Source organism: Micromys minutus (genome assembly GCF_963924665.1).
Source record: "Micromys minutus genome assembly, chromosome: 14".
NCBI lineage: Eukaryota > Metazoa > Chordata > Mammalia > Rodentia > Muridae > Micromys > Micromys minutus.
Window position 1 is genome coordinate 232,466 of NC_137983.1, and position 21,144 is coordinate 253,609.

The 21,144-nt window shown below is 47.7% G+C and overlaps 1 protein-coding gene across 2 annotated transcripts in view; it reads right to left on the bottom strand.

The window, feature by feature from the left end:
- Positions 1–5,009: 5,009 nt before the first annotated feature.
- Positions 5,010–21,144, bottom strand: part of NWD1 (NACHT and WD repeat domain containing 1) — a gene marked incomplete at its 5' end in the record, with an annotated part of 48,489 nt that continues 32,354 nt past the window's right edge. The window contains 8 exons of one of the 2 annotated variants that reach the window (XM_080928533.1): positions 5,010–7,167; positions 9,194–9,299; positions 10,732–11,282; positions 12,784–12,934; positions 14,909–15,063; positions 16,323–16,413; positions 17,998–18,270; positions 20,664–20,872. In XM_080928533.1, the coding sequence (XP_080784659.1) occupies positions 6,869–7,167; positions 9,194–9,299; positions 10,732–11,282; positions 12,784–12,934; positions 14,909–15,063; positions 16,323–16,413; positions 17,998–18,270; positions 20,664–20,872 (1,835 nt within the window). In that variant the 3' untranslated portion in view covers positions 5,010–6,868. Of the gene's footprint in view, positions 7,168–9,193; positions 9,300–10,731; positions 11,283–12,783; positions 13,061–14,908; positions 15,064–16,322; positions 16,414–17,997; positions 18,271–20,663; positions 20,873–21,144 lie in introns of both variants that reach the window. The other variant, XM_080928532.1, reaches the window with a different exon arrangement.

Here is a 21,144-nt window from a genome sequence, read left to right on the forward strand (position 1 = left end):
ACATATGTATGCTGTGGCACATACCCAGTGTCTTAGTCACTGTTCTATTTCTCTGAAGAGATGCCATGACCAAGGCAATACTTATAAAAGAAAGCATTGAATTGGGGCTGGCTCACAGTTTCAGAAGTTGAATCCACTATCATTGTGGTGGGAAAGTGGCTGCACGCAGGCAGACGTGGTGTTAAACTTTTGAAATCTCAATGACAGCAAAGCCACATCTTCTAATCCTTCGAAGCCTTTCAAACAATTCTACCCCCTAGTAATGAAGCATTTAAGGTTATGGAGGACATTCTTATTCAAACAGCACACTCAAGCACACATGTGCACACACACCCCTAAAAATGTAAAAAAAAATTATTTAAAATTTTTGTTTGGGGTCAAAGAGGTGAGTTGGTGGGTAAATCATGTACCACGAAAGTATTAGGATCTGAGTTCAATATGATCCACATAAAGCAAGATACAGTTGCTGAAATCTGTCTTCCCAGCATTCCTAAGGAAGTTGAGCATGGAGACAGAAAACCTGGATACTCACAGGCCAACCTGGGATACGTAAGAACCTCTCTCACAAGAACACAGGGGCTGGAGCCATGGCTCAGCAGTTAAGAGTCCAGGCTCCTCTTGCAGAGGACCTAGGTTCAAATTCCAGCACCTACGTAGTGGCCCACAACTGTCTGTAACTCTAGTCCCAGAGATCTGAAGTCCTCTTCTGGCCTCTATGGGCCCTGTACACATGTACACAGACATACATACAGGCAAAAGAGCTGTACACATAACAAAATACATTTAAAATTTTTAAAAGAGAAGAATTCTTGCTGCTCTTATAGGTGGCACAAGTCCTGTTGCCAGCACCCACACCATGCAGCCCACTGCCTGTTACTCCTGCTCTAGGGGATCTGACATCAACCTCTTCTAACATTTGGGCAATGCACAAACCACACAGTGTAAAAAATAATCAAAACAAAAATCTTTGAGCCAGGTGTGTTGGTGTATTCCTTTAATCCTAGTACTCAGAATGCAGAAACAAGGTGGATCTCTGTGACTTCAAGGCCAGACTTATATATATATATATATATAGACAGTCCAAACCAGTCAGGGCAACATAGAGAGAGTCAGTCTCAAAAGAACAAATCTACAGGAAAACAAAACAAAAGGACTATATATAATAAAGGCTTATTGCTTTTAATCGCTGTGTTGGGTTACTAGATGTGCCTTAAGTCTTATACCTGAGGTGGGTGTCTTGCATGGCTCCCCTGAAATGGCTAAGCATCTCCTCGTGTAATTAATTATTTACACCTTGGGGATGAATCAATTTCTAGCTTTCTGAACCTGGAAAATGTATCCAAGGTATTCAATCCAAAACTAGATAGAGTACATTTAAGAAATGTTGTTTGTTTGTTTATTGTGTGTATAGGAGTCAGTTCTTTTCTCCCACAGTGTGGGTTCTGAGGCCCAAACTCAGGTCATCAGGTTTGGCGGCAAGGACCTTTACCCGCTGAGCTGTCTCGATGGCCTGAAAGATTCATTTTGACTCCAAGTTTTATTGGCTTTTTTTTTTTTTTTTTTTAAGTGGGACAGTTGCCCCTCCATGCTTTCTTTAGTCATTCTGTAAACCAGGTTGACCTCGAACTCACAGAGATCCACCTGCTTCTGCCTCCGGAGTGCTGGGATTAAGGGCGTGTACTGCCATACCTGGCCCTTTGTTTTTGGGTCCATAGCAGGCAGCACAGAGGGGTACCAGCTGCCTATCTCATGGTGGCCCAGAAAGAAAGAGGAAAGGAGCAGTCCTTCAATATCCTCCAGTGTCATGTAACTCAATTTCCTATCACAAGACCTGGCCTCCCAAAGGCTCCACTTCCTCCTAGTGGGAGCATCCTGGAGAATAGGCCCCTTTCCTTTTGGTTTTTAGGTTTTCTGAGACAAAAATCCCACTGTGCAGCACAGGCTAGCCTCAGACACTAGCTGTCCTCTTGGCTCAGCCTTTTGAGTCTGGTATTAGCAGAGGGCATCACGACACCCACATAAAGACTTTGTACGTAGGCTTTTGGGGTACATTTCAGATCTATTCCATAGCAGTACATAAACTCACTGTCCTCAAGAGTGTTTGTGCTGCAATCTGGTCAGGCTCATAAAGAAAGCAATAGGTTCTAGGATTCAAACACCTCTGCTAGGCTGAGGCTTGCCTTGAGTCCTCCAGTGATTGGCTGAATTAGGGGTGGAGCCCCTGTCTAGAATCCCCCAGTGAGGGGCACGGGGCGTGGCCCATCCATAACTCCCCCATCCTCCACACACCCTAAAAGAGATTATGTTAATAATGCCATGAGCCAGAGAGGCGATATCACAATCCTGTTTAGGACGGTTTTCCCTGTTGTCTGAGAGTGATAGTTGAAAATGAACCCTTTTTACACACCAAGAAAACTTTGACTATTTCCATGTTACATTTTGTTTTACATGTACTTTATGCTCATTGTAACTAGTAAGATTTCAATGCATACTATCAAACCTTTAAAAGAAATCAAGTACTGACAAAAATATATTCATATAGCTTTATGCAAAAATGATTTTAAAAATAAAAAAGAATAATAGTATCATTTTCTCCATTAGACTTCACCTGACACATGACCAGCATTTAGATGAAGTTTTCTATAGAACCAACCCCAACTTGCCTCATGTCAAATGTCAATGGCTGACAGAGGGTGCACTTGGAAAAATAAAACCGAAGACGACACTGAAAACAGAAAAAAGAAGAAGAAGAAAGAAAATCAGCCCTTCATGGTCTGTGTTCCATGACACATGATGTGGTCGCATTCGTGTATGAACGTATACGGTGGGGACAGGAGGGCTTTACCCTTGCTGCTGGTCGGTACAGCATGCTACAGTCTTCCTCAAAGCACATAGCTTGTTAACATCCACAAAGGCCAATTTCTTCTTTATTACTTTTTTAATTTTTCCAGACAGGGTATTATACTGTAGCCCAGGCTATCCTGAAACTCACTGTGTAGCCCAGGATAGCCTTGACTGCTGGGAGGACAACTGTTATATGTAAACTACTTTGCTGGGTGTAATGGTCTTTAGTCCCAGCACTCTAGAGGCAGAGGCAAGAGTCTGACCCACGTAGTGAGTTCCGAGGCAGCCAGTGTTACATAGATTGTCTCAGAGCTAACAAATAAACCCAAACAAAAAAGAAAATGTATCTAAAGTAGATCTTTAATTTTATTATTATATTATTACTATTAGTGTGTATATGACTGCATGGCAGGGGTGTTATCATTATGGTGATTGCCTTAGTTAATGTGTGGAGTCAGACAGCAACTCTGAAGTTCTCTACTTCCATCCTCTGGGTGCCAGGGATTGAACTCAGCTCATCAGGATTGAGTAGCAAGTGCTGCTACCCAGAGTCAGCTCATTGGCCCATCATTTTAAAAAATATTGATCTTAATTATGTGTGTGCATGCACACACGTGCAAGCATGAACCTTTTGTGAGCCACCTGATATAGGGGCTAGGATGAATTGAACTGCTGGGCCATTTTTCTAGACCTTTTGTGTTGTTGTTTTTGGAGACAGGGATTCTCTGTGTAGTCCTGGCTGTCCTGAACTCACTTTGTAGACTCACTCACAGAGAGCTGCCTGCCTCTGCCTCTCAAGTGCTGGGATTGAAGGCTTGGGCCACTGTAGATTGTCCTGCAGCTGTTTGTATTTTAACGTTAATTCCACTTTCCCCAGCAGGGTAGCCAAGTCATGAACTCAAGAGGTTAGGGTTACCTTCCCATTTTAATTAGTAAAATAAAAGAAAGCCAGTGACTGGGCGGAGCGAGGGAAGTGGAGAGAAGGGAGGTCTAAGAGGTCAGAGGATGAGAGGTCAGAGGAGGAGGAGAGGTCCTGGCAAGATGGAGGTTCCCAAGGATCAGCTAGACCCAGGTGGTATTGGTTGGCGTTAAATAGCTATGAACATTAAGGATTTTATAGATCTAGTATCTCATATAGAAGGGCAGTTTGTATCTTTGTCTATTTGATACAATCTTGTGTAGAGGGTTTGTGGATTGAGAATTGAATACATAAACCCGTATGAAAAGTTATTTGGCTGTAGAGTTGTGTTTGTGGGATTTGGGGGTACAGAAATACCCCTGGACAGAGTCAGAGAACAGACAGTAGTAAACGGCCAAGGGAAGTGAGTTGTATGAACGAAGTGAGATCCAGGTGGCGGCTTGGACCGGGTGCAGGTGCGGGCGCGGGTGCTTGCGGGGTGGGCCTAAGGAGTGAGACCTCAGGGCCAGTAAAGAGATAAACCTTCTTATGTTTTTTAATATTTACTGCAACAGGCAACCTCTGTTTGCCATGACCAGTATTTTTTTTAATATTTATTTATTTAATGTATATGAGTACACTGTAGCTGTCTTTAGACACAGCAGAAGAAGGCATCAGATCTCATCACAGATGGTTTTGAGTCACCATGCCGTTGCTGGGAATGAACTCCGGACCTCTAGAAGAGAAGTCAGTGCTGTTTTTTTGTTTTTTTGATTTATTTATTTTATGTGAGTACACTGCAGTTGTTTTCAGACATACCAGAAGAAGACATCAGATCCCATTACAGATGGTTGTGAACTACCATGTGGATGCTGGGACCTGATCTCAGGATCTTTGAAAGAGTCAGTGCTCTTAACCACGAACCCACCTCTCCAGCCCCTAGTTTTTTTTTTGTTTTTTTTGTTTTTTTTTTTTTATAAATAAAATTTGACACTAACGTTTTCAGAATTGCTAAAGCATGCTTTGGAACCCTTACTTGAGATATAACTAAACAAGATGTCTTCAAAGGCCTCATTTTGAAGCTGGAATGCTGCTCCTTCCTGGAATCCCCCAGTGAAGGCCGTGGCGTGGCTCGTGGAATAACACTTGCCTCCAAGTCCTGGTTCTGTATCCAACAGAGAAACAGGCTGTCTTCTACTGCTGCTTTTGCCGAGTCTATCTAGTGTGCCATGAAGTGAAGCAGGCTCCAGGCACAAGACAGGCTCACTAGACTGCTGTGGACACTGTGGAGAGAGCCACTTCAAGGTCTAGAAGGCAGGAAGGTGGATGCTAGCATGTCCTGATGTGTCAGGGAACTGAATGAGCCAAGCATCTTAGCTGGGCATAGTGGTCATGACTGTTGTCCAAGCAGGAAATGGAGGCAGGAGGATAAGAACTACACCTTTGGCTACAGATGGAGGCCGGTGTGGGCATCATGAGTGTACCTGTGCACATGCGTGCCTGGGTACATGTGTACGTGAAGACATGGGGCTGAATCAGAAATAAACACTGACTTCTCTTCTACCTTATTCAAACCCAGAGCTCACAGATGTGTCTAGCTAACTAGCCAGAATGTTCAGGATCCTCTGTGACCTTGTTAGTTTTAACCGTCAGTTTCACATAGCCTAGAGAATCACCTGAGAATCACGTCTTAACTGAAGGGTTGTCCTTCAGACTGGTCTGTGGTTCTGTCCATGGAGCATTGTCTTGACTGTTAACTGACAGAGGAGGGAGCCCTTGTGGGTAGCCCCACTCCCTGGGCATGTGGTTCTTGGATTTATGGGAAAGCTTAGCTACTCATGAGAAAGACACAAACTACATTCTCAGTGATTCAGGCTTGTGGCCTGAATGACAATGGCTCACACAGGCATATATATTTGAGTGTCCGGCCACCAGGAATGGAAATGTTTGGAAGGATTCTCATGATATATCTCTCAGCTATTCCTGCCATGTGCTGGGATGACAGTGCACTAAGCCTCCGAGACCATAAACAAGTCCCCTCCCCCATTAACTGCTCTGCAGTGGTTATGAGGTCTCTTGACAATCACAATGGAACAGTGACTGAGATACTGCTGTATGTCTGTGGCCAAGTGAGTCCCCTAGTCAAAGGACAAGCTGTGTGCAAAAGCCAACAGGCTTGCCTTCAGTTCCTGCTTGACTTCCTTCCCTGACTTCCCGCAAGAACAAACTGTGTGTGGCCTGGGGGTAGAAGCCAGGTGAACCCTTTCCTCCTGAGTTGCTTTTTTTTTTTTTTTGGTCACAGCAATGGAAGAGACAAGAATAGCCTGTTCCCTGGGGGTTGGTGACAGTGTGTACAATGCTCATGTGTTCTGGGACACACACTGGAAATCTTAGTCCTGAGCCAGCACCAGCTCTCTCTCTCTCTCTCTCTCTCTCTCTCTCTCTCTCTCTCTCTCTCTCTCTCTCTCTCTCTCGCTCTCTCTCTCTCTCTCTCTCTGTCTCTCCCCCTCTCTCTCTCCACATAGCTGTGGCCATCCTGAAACTCACTATGTAACCTAAGGCTGACCTCAAACTCACAGGCATCCTCCTGCCTCTGCCTCCTGGATGCTGGGATTGAAGGCTATGCCACCACCCAATGGGAGGGTTTTGTTTGTTTGTTTGTTTTGTTTTATACACACCATTTTGAGTCTCAGAGCATGAGCTGCAGACAGGCTAACTATGCTGTGCGTGGCTTTGCAGTATGGATTATAGGCTGTTACAGGAGGCTCACTGCTACAAAGACAGAACAACGCTCACAACAGTCTCTCCACCACACAACACTTCGACCAAGTCACCACAGTGATTGCAGATCTCAGAGCTAGTGACTGTACCAAGGATAAGAGTTTCGTCACTAGGACGAAGAGGCAGAGCCAAGGCTTTGATCCAAGTTTCAGAGTAAGGTAGGAGATGCAGGCTACTGCTAACCTGAGGGGAGAAGGCCTGAGAACCCCATGGAAAAAGCTGTGAAGAAAATGGAAGATGGTTGAGGGAAAGGCTGGGGTCCACATGGCCCCTACAGAGAGGGTCAGTTGGCTTCCACCAGGTAAGTCACGACTAAGTTGCTGCAGCCCCTGCCTTGACAGGCTTTCAGAGTATGAGGCAGACCTGTGAGCGTTTATTTGATTTTGATTCCTTTGCCTCTACAGCCACTGGTTCTGCATCCTGGGGGGCCTCTGTCGCAGCCAGCACCTCCCTCTGCCTGGTCTTTACCAGCCACACTGCCTTCTTGAAGTTCTTGAGAGGGTCTTGCTGGGAGGCTCTGGCTGACGGGCACTGGAAGCGCTCGCGGATGAGGTAGCCATGGCTTGTGGGGGCCATGAAGCCATTGGAGGTAGGGATGATTCGGTTGACCGCGGCATGAACAAACTGGACGGCCAAAAGGGTGCCTGTGACCGGGAAAGGGCAAGCCATGAGAAAATGGGGCCCAGAGATGGAAGGACATTACAGCTGGTAATGTGCTTGGCCGGCAAACATAGGGCCTGGATGTGACCCCTAGCACACATGGGAACAGCCGATATGGGGTGCACACTGGCAGTCCCAGTACTCTGGAGGCAGAGATGGATGCTCCCTGAGGCTCCTTGTTTGGCCTCATCAATGAGCCTGAATCCATCATCTCCAGCACAGGATTTACCACCCAAGTGTATGGGTACACATCCACTTTCACCCCCAGAGACCCAGAGAAGAAGCCTCTTCTGTCTTCAAAGGAGTCAGTTGGTAGTCCATGTGTGAAGTGTACTGTTGCAGCAGGCAGACAAGTCCTGCAGACACCTCCTAAGCTGAGGGATCCAGCTAGAGGTAGAAGTAGTACCACTAAGACCCAAGGTGACTCTTTTCTCTCCAGATCAGCTTGGTCCTAGGAATACATGCCAGTTTAGGTTTGGGGTTTTGTTTTGTTTTGGTTTTTGATTTTTTTTTTTTTTTTTTGTCAACTTAGCATCAGCTTGGGTCTTCTGGGAAGGTACTTCAGTAGAGAAAACCCCATCTGATTGACCTGTGGGGTGACCCCAACTCACTTGTGCCACACCTGGTGGTCATAGGATCTATAAGACACTAAGCTGAGTAAGCCTTGATAGCATCTGCTTCAGTTCCTGCCTCCAAATTCTTGCCCCAACTTCCCCAAGAGATGAACTCCAACCTTTAAGTCAAATAAACTCGTTTCTGTCCAAGTTGCTTTTGGTCAGAACGTTTATCCAGCAACAGGAAAGCAAACTAGAACCGTACGTAAAGGGAATATGACACACGCTTTGGGGCTTGATTTTTTGGATCCCTGGCACCTACACAAAGCCAGGTGCAGCACATGGACCTGTGATCCCAGCACAGCAGACACTGTCAGGGGCGGGTCCCTGGGCTCACTGTCCTGTCACTTGTTGAATAGGTAAACCATATCTCAAAAAGTAACATGGAGGGCTGGGCATGGTGTTGCTTCCTTCAATCCCAGCAGTCGAAGCAGAAGCAGGCACATCTTTGTGAGTTCAAGGCCAGTCTTTGTTACTTTATGGGTTCTTATTTTCCCAGCCCTTTATCTGCCCGCCCCTCATTTCACTCCCTGACATTAGATAGTAGAGAAAGGATAGAAAGAGTGGAAAGAGATAAGAGAGGGAGAGGGGAAGGGGTAAGGAATCAATCCCTGAATCTAGTTTCTTCTTTGAGCTTGAGCACTAACAAATCACAACCAACCCCTCGAACAACCACCAACCCCAACTACTGGGGCCCTAGCGTTTACACACCCTCTGAAAAGTTCCCAGAATTCTAAATGTCACCCAATCACAGAAACTATCTGCAGCTGGCAAAATAATGTGTCTGCTAGAGCATGAAGCAAATCATAGTCACCTGCTGCAGACAGGCCAAAGCAGCCCAACATCTCTACACATGGGGTTAAAATAAAGTCACGCTTTTATAATATTTCTGTGTTTTTAAAAGAACCCAAAATTCCAGAATTCTCACTACAGGTTCCAGGGCAGCATAGGCTACAAAATGAGAGATCCTGTCTCAAAACAAACAGAGACAAAAGGATCTTTGAATTCAAGGCCATCCTGGTCTGCAGAGCAAGTTCCAGGACAACTAGGCTATACAGTAAAACCCTGTCTTGATAGAAACAAAAATCAACCAGCCAAACACATACACAACCACCCTCCCTGAAATAACACAGAGAGTGATTGAAGAAAATACCCAACCTCTACCCTTCACATATATGTGCACACATGTCCAGGTGCACCTCCATGCTCAAATGCATGCACACAGGCACACACACACACACACACACACACACACACACACACACACACTGAGAGAGAGAGAGAGAGAGAGAGAGAGAGAGAGAGAGAGAGAGAGAGAGAAAGACAGAGAGACAGAGATTACAAAGAATAAATTAGGTTTCCACATAGCTCAGTCTTGCCCTACACCAGAACTCACCATCCAGTGCACTCCAAGCAATGATGGTACGGTCCTCCATGCCTGTGAACACATGCTTGTCATCCCTGGAGAAGCAGGCGCACCGCACCCCTCTGCAGTAGGAGCTCTGTGAAAACAGGCCATGTGTTGTGCTTTGCATGAGAAATGTTCCCCTGGCTCCGGCAGCCATTGTGGTTGTTGTTTTGTACATGTATTTGATTTATTTATTGGGGGTGGCGAGCTGTACGCCACAGTGCTGTGTGCAGGTCATCAGGCAAGCCCAGGATCACCTTAACCCTTGGTCCACAGCTGGTGCTGATACTGTGGAAAGCTATAGACCTTTACCACATTCGTCCTCCTTGAAAGAAGTAAGTCACTGTGCTTTAGAGACTTGGGGCTTTGTGGACTGGCCTACATCCTGTTCACGAATGGCTTCCTGAGCCAGGGATAAGGCATGGGGAGTCTGGGCTGCACTCGGCCATTTGCCACCATGTCTTCCGCCACCTTAAAGTGCGTCTCCTCCACATCAACCCTTCCTCCCTTCAGTTGTCCCCCTGCCTGACAGAGATTTAGTAACAAATTAATCAATACACTGTGTGATCCTGTGTCTACACTGAGCCAGCACCCAACCTGGGCTCCAGTGGAGGCAGAGCAGAACAAACACCGGAGAGATGAACAAATAAACTTTCCAAGGAGTAAGATCTGTCTTCAAGAAGGTGGCAGCGCCAGGGCTATTGTACTGAAAATTTGATGCACAAGCACATACATGCACAAGAGCATGCATGTATGTATGTGTGTGTGAGTATTTGTGTGCATATGTGTGCATGTGTGTGTATTTGTGTGCCTGTGTGTGCATGCATGTGTATTTGCATGTGTGCACATGTACACATGCAATTGTTTGTGTATGTGTATGTTTGTGTGCATGTGTGTGCATTCGAGTGTTTGTGTGTATGTATGCATGCATGCAGTGTGTGCTTGTGTGTGCATGCATACAGGAGTGTGTGTATGTGTGTGTATGAAATGTGGGGGGTGTGTGCACACACGCACATGTGCTGCGTCTGGAGCTGGAGAATAATCTTGTTAGGATGCCTTCCTCCATATTTGAGCCTGGGTCTCTCATTGGCTTAGTGCTCACCCATTAAGCTAGCCAGATTCTCCTTTGTTATGTTGAGACAAGAGCAGATTGTGCTCAGGCTATCTCAGACTTGATACCAAGTTTCCAACCCCCTCCCCCCAAAAAAGAAAGAAAGAAAGGAAGGAAGGAAGGAAAGAAGGGAGGAAGGGAGGAAGGAAGGAAGGAAGGAAAAAAGCATGCTTACATTCCCAGCTTTGGGGAGATGTGGACAGGAGCACCCCATCCCCTGGCTAATGGGAGGGCCCCAAGCCCCAGCACGAGATTCTGGACCCCATCAGGATGAGAAATAACATCCTAGATTGACCTCTAGCCACCACACACATTGCAAAGATGTACACTCACTGCACACACATGAAGAAAACAAGAAGTGAGGGAAAACTGAGGAAGGCACCCGGCATGGGTGTCAATGGCCCAGGCCACCCACCTTATAGCTCATCTGGAACATTCCCCTGCAGGCTTGCAGGTCCCAGAGGCACAGCAGTGCATCCTTGGCCCCGCTCACTGCTAGCTGCTCCCCGTGGCTGACCTCCACGCAGCTCACCCTGCTCCCATGGGCCTCCAGAGGGAACACTTTCGACCGTGCACAGTCGTACAGGAAGAGGCTCCCATCACTCATGCCGTAGAGCACGCGGTAGTCTGCCAGGACAGCCACGTTCACTATGGTCTCAGGCAGCTGGGTGTAAAAGGTATAGGTGGGGCCTTCAATGGCAGGACATAGGTCCCCAGGGCTGATGTCAAGCACCAGGACGATGTTATCATAGGCAATGGCCAGCCGATCCTCGTTCTTGCTCAGGGACATGCAGTTGACAGCTTTGCGTGCCTCAGGTGGGGGGATGCACAACACATCTTGCCTGGAGTTCAAGGGGAACACAAGCACGGTTCCTGAAACCAGGCCTGTGAGGAGGAGTTTGGTCTGCTCGGCCACCTCCAGACAGCGGACCTCACTGGACGTGTCTAGGGAATCTTGCTCCTCACCTGTGCAGGGAGAAGAGTCAAGGGTGGACCAGCTAGTTTCCTCAGTTTTTAAACAATTACTATTATTTGTATGTATGTGGAGGTCAGGAGATAACTTGTGGGAATCAGTTCTCCCTTCCACCATGTGGGTTCTGGGCTTGGACTCATGGCTTCAGGCTGGGCTGGCCTTAGCTTTCTTAGTTTAATGATTTTAGTTTCTGACCCCTAAGGTTCAACTTGAATGGTGTAAAGTTTCCTGACGCCACCTGAAGCTGGAAACGGCCCCTGTACCTATGTGCATGTTCAGTAAGCTATAAGGCAAATGGAAACTGGGGCTTGAGGTGTGGTCAATAGGCACCGGGGGCAGGGGTGGGGCCTTTATCTCCCACAGGCTGCACAGGCACAGGAAACCCCTGTTTCCAGGAGGGGTGGTTATGCTCAGCAGGAGATGACAGCAGAACCAGGGTTTGCGCATATTTCACAAGACTACATGGTTAACCTGACCCAGCTCAGGAACTGCAGGCCTGAGTACTGCTACTGTATCCAGCACCTCCTACTGCACCCTCAACTGGTCCTGGGCTAAATTTTGAGGCAGGATGTCATGATGCTATTCCATATTGAAGTATTTCCTTCTGATAGAAGAATGGAGGTGCCTTTGTGGGGGTGGGGATGTGTGTCCATGTGAGTGTAGAGGACAAGACTGAGTGGGGGTGGGGATGTGTGTCCATGTGAGTGTAGAGGACAAGGCTGAGTGGGGGTGGGGATGTGTGTCCATGTGAGTGTAGAGGACAAGGCTGAGTGGGGGTGGGGATGTGTGTCCATGTGAGTGTAGAGGACAAGGCTGAGTGGGGGTGGGGATGTGTGTCCTTGTGAGTGTAGAGGACAAGGCTGAGTGGGGGTGGGGATGTGTGTCCATGTGAGTGTAGAGGACAAGGCTGAGTGGGGGTGGGGATGTGTGTCCATGTGAGTGTAGAGGACAAGGCTGAGTGGGGGTGGGGATGTGTGTCCATGTGAGTGTAGAGGACAAGGCTGAGTGGGGGTGGGGATGTGTGTCCTTGTGAGTGTAGAGGACAAGGCTGAGTGGGGGTGGGGATGTGTGTCCATGTGAGTGTAGAGGACAAGGCTGAGTGGGGGTGGGGATGTGTGTCCATGTGAGTGTAGGGGACAAGGCTGAAGCTGACAGTCTTCCTCAGTAGTTTTCCACCTTATTCCCCAAGGCAGCTTGCTCTGGAGACTTCCTGTCTCTGCCTTCCAACTGCCAAAATTAGAACCTAGCATTTACATGGAAGTGAGGCTGTGAACTCAGGTCTGAATGAGCTCATAGCAAGCACTTTACCCATGGAGTCATATCCCTGTCCCCTTTTGTTTTTTGAGAGTTTGTAGTTTTATCTTGAACTCCTTCCTGACCTTAGGTTTACTACCTCCACTGAGTCAAATCCTGGTCCTCAACTTGGACTTCCACCTCCAGTGTGTACAGTGATTTCAGATCTTACCATACAGACTCTAGTCATCTCTCACAAACCTTCTGCCAAGTCCCAAATCGTGACTTTGTTTTTGTCCCCAACCTTAGGGAAGTAGACATAGCTGCCATGGTGGGACACTGCGGCGAGGCCCGTGCGGTCCAGAAATGGAGTCAGAGATCGCAGCTTCTGAGTGGACCTGAGATCCCAGACCTTGAAAGATGAAGACTTCCAGGATGCAGACACCACCAGAGTCCCACCCCGGACCAGCAAGCTTGCAGGGGTACCCACGTTCTCAAAGACATTCAGCAGGGTCCCCTGCTCTGACAGACTCCACACCTGAGGGTCAAGAACAGAAGAGCAGGTCTTCCCTGGGTGCACGCTTCGGCTGCTCATTGGCCTCTGCTAAGTAAGGAGGCTCTGGCTCCAGGGTCCTCACCATCCCTGACAGCTGAAGACCCCCTGTGGCCTCAGCATTCTCACAGGATGTCCCATGGAACTCCAGCAAATGGAGGTGATGGTGCTGGAGCGGAGGGGGACCCTGCGGGCCTCTCAGAGGTCTGTAGCAGCAAATTATCTTCATAGCAATCCTAAGTACTCATGGGTACACGGCAGAATTTTGCAAGAGCTCAATGAGTGAGATTAGTGTGCGCGTGTGCGCGACCTTAGCTCTTGCAGAGACCTTCGTTGGGTTCCCAGCACCCACATGATGGCTCATAAGCACCTGTAAGTCCAGCTCCTATGGACCTATTCTTCTATCGCTGAAGGACTGGGCATGCACGTGGTGCATAGGCAGACAGGAAGGGAAAGTTGCTCATCCCCATAAAATAATAACAAGAATACTGATAAAAAAGGTTCTGATAGAAAAATTATGTTGGGGGCTGGAGAGGTGGCTCAGTGGTTAGAGCACTGACTGCTCTTCCTGAGGTCCTGAGTTCAATTCCCAGCAACCACATAATGGCTCAAAGCCATCTGTAATAGGATCTGATGTCCTCTTCTGGTGTGTCTGAAGACACGGTATGTACATTAAATAAATAAATCTTTAGAAAAAAGAATAAGAAAACCCATGTCATTTGTGGGAACAAGTCATGTCAATGGATCCATACATGTGTGTTCTTTGATTACCTCAATTTTCTGTTTTGGAAACAGGCTCTTATGTTGCCCAGACCATCCTTGAACTTGCCATGTATCTGAGACAGGCTGGGACCACCATACCCAGCTTCATCTCACTTGGGTGTGCTTTCTCTCCAGGGTTCCTGGGATGGACCACTGGTCCCAGGTTGCCAGAAGAGGTTATGAGACATTAAAAGATAGAGGCGATTGAGCCATGTGAGGTAAAGTCCTAGGAAAGCGTTTAGTAGTAGGCTGCAGCTGAGCACACCAGGAAGGTAGAAGGTGAAGCATAGAAGCTCTTAAGGTCAACCTCAGCCCCATAGAGAATGTGAGGCTAGCCTGGGCTACATGAGACCCTGTTTCCAAAAATGAAGAGAAAGGGATTAAGTAGTTGTTATGGGACTCAAGTTAGTTCCTAGAAAAGGGGCCTGTTACAGGCAGGCAGGGATGCTCCCTGTTCTCTGGCTTCATATTCCTAAGTGTGACCACTCCTTCACACTGGCTCACACCATTTGCTCTGATGTGCTGCAGGCAAGGAAGCTTCACCGGAACTGTTATACTTCTGTGTAGTCAAGTCAACTTCCAAAAAGTGTGGGCTAGATAAACCTTTCTTCCTTATATAGTTTCCAGCCTCAGAAATATCATTATAGCATCAGGAAATGCAACTCTAATATTGGCATATACTCATACTACCTATAATAAATAAACGTTTCTACATAAATGAACTCTGTTGGGTTCTCAAGATTCTCTAAGATTATAGAGAGGTCCTGAGAGCAAGATGAGATACTGGGAAGCCATAATCCCTACCTTCATGTTCTCACCAGCATTGGCAACTGAGACTTTCTACCCTCGGGTCCTTGGAGGCCTCCATCCTGAGTTTTCAGTTCTGGTTGGGAATGCTGCCTGCTTTGTGAAACATTCCAGGTCTGCTACTGGGTGGAGATACCAGCATCCCACATATCCCCTCTAAACCCCCCTGTCTGGGTCTGAGTTCATCTGGTTTCTGAGTGGAATGTACTTAACAGCTGTAAGGAATCCAGCATTCTGAGGTCAAGATCCTGTATCCACCCTCACCTGGATAAGTGCATCCCGGGACCCTGTGATGATCAGATTGTTCTCTGGACCCAAGACTGCTGTCTCTACCACATCCTCATGTTCCAGATCCGTAGCCATGAACCGGTGGAAGCCTTTCAAGTCAGCCAAAAAAATCCGCACAGATCTTCCGAAACCTGTGGCACCGCAGGACCCAGTTAATCTTCTGAGCCTGGCAGAGCCTGAAAGCAGTTACTCAATCCATGGGGCCTTCCAGACTACCTACTGTGGCTCAGGAGAGGGATTCAGAGAGGCCAGGGGGAGGGGTCATGGCTCCACATCAAACAGCAGATGTGTGTGGGAAGTGACAGAAGGTGACAGGCACTGGACTGTAGGGAAATCATGAAAGCCCCCATTATCACAATGCACTGAGCTCCCTCAGGGACCACCGCCAGTGGTTGGGAACTGGTGTTCAAATGCTCCAGTTCATGAGAGGCATTTACTCTCCTTAGCTTAAAAAGATTACATTCTATTTATTTGTTTGTTTGCTTGTTTGTTTAATGTGTGTGTGTATGTGCATGTGTGTGTGACTGCTCTCCCTCCCCCACTTCTCTCTCTCTCTCTCTCTCTCTCTCTCTCTCTCTCTCTCTCTCTCTCTCTCCTGGGAAAGCTCTCAGAGAACACAGGAGGTCACTGAGTATCCTTCCTTACTCCCAGGCTCCCTGAGCCTGGGCTAGCCCCACTAGCCTCCTATCTCCCCTCCCTGCAGCAGGCACATCTGCAATCTACTCCAACTTTGACGTTTGCACAATGAATGCTTTTACCCACAGAATCATTCCTCAGCCCTAGCTTCCCCTTCTGTACATAAGAATACAGAGTGTGGGCTCCAATGGGAGAACAGCAGAATCAGTGTGTGCTATCACTAAGGACAGTTCCAACAACTACAAACACACACACACACACACACACACACACACACACACACACACGAGCGCGCGCGTGCGCTTGAGAAGCCAGTATTTTTTGTTTATTTGTAAGACGTGGTGCCTTGTAGCTCAGGCTGACTTCAATGTATGAATTCAGCTATGTAAGCCAAGAATGACTCTGAACTCCCAATCCTCCTGCCTCCACCTTCCAAGTCCTGGAATGACAGCTATGCACCACCATGCCTAGTTTATGCGGTGCTGGGGATGAAACCACAGGGTGAAAGGAGAGAACTCATTGGTACAGGTCTTCTTCTGACCTCCACATATGCACACAATACAAACACACACAAAACCACACACACAGTGTAAAAATAGTTTATAAAACAAAGGTGGAGATAATAGTGGTAGGCGTCGGGAAGGAAGAAGAGGGCACTAGGAGGCAGGGAGGATGGGGACAGGTGCCAAGTCTCACCCAACCTCCAGCCAAATCTTACTTCCTTTCTCTCCCCTCACTGAGAAATGAAAGCTACCTGCTGCAAGAAGGGACTCATCTTCAGAAACCACCAGGAACCTCACAGCTTCTGGAAGCTTCTCCAGCAGCCTGTCTTCTCCAGCAGAGACCTGTGCAGGGCAAGGTGAGCATCAGCCTAGTGTGCAGCTGTGGCCTTCTGAGCTGGGATGTAACAGCCCACAGCTGGCTCTGTACCACTGAGGGATTTCCGTGTCCCTACTAAACAAGAGGTGACACCAGTGTGTGGGGGATTGTCTGCATAGCCTGAGGTAACTGTTGCTCTGCACAATGATAATGTGGTTATAACTGCACAGGTGTCTGAAGGAACCCAGAGCTCAGTGAGATAGACACGTGTTTGGAACAAACTAGACTAGGTGGTCCATGCCTGTCATCTCAGCCTCAAGGAAGTGGAGGCAGGAGGTCAGGAGTTCAAGGTCACCCTAACCTAACCCAGTGACAAATCTGTAGCTATATCCAACGTGTGGAAGGCTCCACTACCTTGCAACGCAGCACCAGAAGCTGGGAATCAAGTGTTTAACCACATGGGCCCATGGAATGGGGGGACAAGTCACAGTAATCCACAGTACAGTGCCGAGACTACTGCCAGCCCCAGACAGCTCTGTGGTGACTGTCCACACGACATTGATAGTAGGAATAAAGAATTTTGCTTATGTGTGTATGCAGGTGACTCAGGGGACAGAAGAAGGCTCTGGGTTCCCTGGAGCTCAGGAGGTAGAGAGCTGGGAATTGAACTCAAGGTCTCTCTGCAAGAGCACTAAGCCACTCTTAACCACATCTCCAGCCACCATAATGGTTTCAATGTCAACTTGACAAAGTGAAGAGCCCAGGGAGGAGTGTCAGCCAGGGATTACCTGGATCAGGTTGGCCTGTGGGTAGACCTGACAATGACAGAGGCCAGACACTGGCTGAAGGGTGGGAACCTACTGCCAGCACCTAGAATCTTCGTCCTCAGGATTCTTGCTCCTGACTATGACCAGGCATGATTAGCTGCTCCAGGTTCCTGCCTCTTTACTTGTCTTCTGTGATAGACTGTAACCTGCAGCTGAGAGCTGATTAAACCTCTTTCTCTCCCAAGTTGCTCTTGAAGGAGTTTTTCATCACAGCAACAGATACGAAAACTGGGCAGCCAAATTAAAAGCAAAGGCAGCTTTGCTCCTCCCAAGTTCTAAGACATCTGTACACTGTGTGAGGTGTGTGTGGAAGTCAGAAGTCAACTTAGTGTCTCTCCTCTATCACTCCAACTTATTTTTTAATTATTCATTTTATTTTATATGTATGTGTGTATGTCTACATGTATGTTTGCCACATGTGCACAGTGCCAAGAGAGGCCGGAAAGGGGGCGCAAGATACCCTGGAACTGGAGTTTCAGTTTTTAGCCACCATATAGGTACTAGAAATTGAATCTGGGTTCTCTGCAAAAGCATCTAGTGCTCTTCCCTGCAGAATCGCCTCTCTGGTCCCTTGAGATAGGATCTCTCACCAAACCTGGAGCTCAGTGATTCCACTTGACTGAATGGCCAGGGTGTCCCAGGGAACCTCCTGACTCTGCCTCCCAGAGACAGATACATATGTGGGGCCCACAAGTCTAGCTTTAATGGGTGCTGGACATCTGAGCTCAGGTCCTCCTGCTTGAGTGGCTAAGCCCTCTGCCAATCTGTAAGGAAGTCACTTACCAGGGCAATAGAGCCACTGCTGAAGCCAGCGACCAGTCTTGCCCGGGTCTGGATGGAGGTGGCACAGGTGGGGGTCTCTTCTTTGATGCTGGACAGCTGGTGTTTCTCCTGCAGTTCTCCCATGGCTGAACTCCACAGACTGACTTGGCCACCCTTGGACAGGGCAAGCAGCAAGCCTTGGGCAGCCAACAAAGCCACACAGACCCAGGGATCAGACGCATCTCCTGTGATACAGAAAACCAGCTTCGAAGTTTCCAGATTCCACGCATTGATCTAGTGAAGTCATAAAGAGCAAAAGAAATATCAGCATCAACAGGAGACATGGGCTGGGACAACACTTCATGAAGCCCAGAGCTTTATCCCATAAACCAGGTAGCATGGAGCAAGCCTGTCCTCCAATGTGTGTGTGTGGGTGGCAGTGGGAGGGTCATGGTCATCCTTAGCTACACAGTGAGCTCAAGGTCAGCCTGGGCTACAACACATCATGACTCAAAAAATAAACAGATAAAAATAAAAACAAACAAACAAGATTCAATTTTTTAAATTTTACAAAGGATATTCCCAAGCAAAAAACCCTGCCTGAGTCTTCCAGGGTCAGGAGAAACAACCTTTTATATTCCCTGCCTCTCCCTCTTTCCCCTCTCCTGTTTTGACATGTGGGGTCTTTTTATATGTCCTGGCTGACCGTGAACTCAGGTTCAAACAACCCACCTGCCTCGGCCTCCCAAGACGCTTGAAGTTTCTCACCTGTCATGGCACACAAGTATACATTCTTTTGTAATGCATAAAACTGTGCCTTTGAGTTGGGTGTTGGGCACACACTTGTTTTCTCATCTTGAAGCTAGGGTAGGAAGGTCACGAGTCAAGGTCAGTGTGTGCTACATGGCCAGAATGTGTCAAAACTAAAACCCGTGCCTTTCAATGCTGGTAGGTTGTTTTGTTTGTGTTTGTCTGGTTTTTGTTTTAATGATTTTATAATATGGAAAAATTGATAGAGATGGAACAAAGTGTCTGGTCTACTTGACAGTACCAATGTTGGTGTCTTCTTTGTGACAAATGCACCCTTGTTACATTATTAATGACAGAGGCATATGAGATGGCTCAAGTAGAGGGGCTTGCAGCCAAGCCTGATGACCCAAGTTTGATCCCTGAAACTCACACAATGGAAGGAGATGGTTCTGTGGGGTTTCCTCTGACTTTCACATGTGGCACACACACACATGCATGCACACGCATGCACACACACACACACACACACACTACAAATAAATGTTAAGATATTACTCTTGAAACCAGGCCTCAAGCTTGGGAGCTGGAGGCAGTAAAGTTGCCACAAGTTTGAAACGAGGCTATACGTCTAGATCCTGTGTCAAAAGAACAAACACAGAAAACAACACAGATGAAAAGATGCTGAGGCAGCATATACAGCACTCGCTGGGCAAGCCTGGGGACTAGATTTCAGTCCCCAGCATCTGCTTAAAGGCCAGGGAGGCCCAGCGCTACTGCCAGCCAGTGGGGTGAGCTGGCTATCCCATCAGACTAAGGAATATGAGATCACATCAGTCAACCATTGGACAGAAAACGGGGTCCCAAATGGAGGAGTTAGAAAAAGAACTGAAGGAGCTGAAGGAGTTTTCAACCCCACAGGAAAAACAATATCAACCAACCAGACCCCCTACCCCAGAGCTCCCAGAGACTAGTCCACAACCAAAGGAGGGACCCATGGCTCCAGCTGCATATGTAGCAGAGGATGGACTTACCTAGCATCAAGGAGAGGAGTAGCCCATGTGAAGGCTCAATGTCCCCAGTGTAAGAGAATGCCAGGGCGGAATGGTGGGAGGGAGTGGGTGGGTGGGTGGGGCACCTTCATAGAGGCGGGGAGAGGGAGAGGATAGGGGGATTCCAGAGGGGAACCTGGGAAAGGGAATAACATGGCCTGCTGTTCACTGTCACTGGAAATAAGTCATCGACTTATGGGCTTGTTGAGAGCCCAAGATCCACAGTTAGATCCACCTGTCTCTGTCCTTCAGAGTTGGGGGGTTACAGGTCACCTGCCATAGACAGCTTATATGTGCGTTGAAAACCTGCACTGAGTTCCTACAGCAAGCATCACCCTCCGAGCTTCTGCCCAGACCACTTTGTTTTTGTTTGGTTTCATTTGGTTTGATTTTTTTGAGACAGGGTCTCTCTGTAATCCTGGCTGTCCTCGAACTCACTCTGTTAGCTGGCTTCTAAGTGTGTACCATAATGCATGTGTGCATACACACATACACACAAACACAAATATGTGTACATGCACTAGCACATGCACACATATGCGCTCACACATACATGCACACACATACATTACCACACTCCATCCTGTGGGTTCAGAGGGCTGAGTTAATATCATCAGAGGCAGAGGCAAGCCTGCTGAGGCAGCTTACCAAGTCATTACCAGTCACTTTAGAGCTTCTCAATAAGCCTGTAGCCCACCTGCTGGAATGGGCTTGATTCCCAAGTGCTGGGATTCTCCTTGTGTGACACCACAACTAACTTCTCTTAAGTAGTGCTGTACCTTACCTTCTTGTGTGTACACATGGTGTGCATGCACACACACACACACACACACACACACACACACTCAGACACACTCATGCATGTGCACACAGAACCCAGTTTGTTACCTTTGCACCAGATGTTGAATATACAACATTGTTTATCTCATCCACATGAAGGTCCCAGCTCTGGGGTTCTGTGGGATTTGGTGACCCTCCATCCGAAATGGTGATTTTCTCCTGGCCAGAGAGCAGACTCCACAGACGCAGAGTATGGTCCATTGATGCAGAGATGGCAAGAGTCCCCTGGGCAAACACTCGCACACACCTCACTTCAGCTGCAGTGGACACAGTGTGGGATAGCGTGTTAGCTGACAACAGTTTACCAGGTTTCTACCTGTGTCTCAAAACACCTAAACAACTGTGTGTGTCCCAGTGCTCAGGAAGCAGAGATGGGCAGATCTCTGTAAGTTCAAGGCTAGTCTGGTCTATGTAGAGAGTTCTGGGCCAGCCAGAGCTACCTAGAAAAACTGTGTCTCAAAACAAAAACAATAACAAACAAACAATAAACTAAACAATCGTTTCTCAACCTTTGGCTCAAGTATAACAG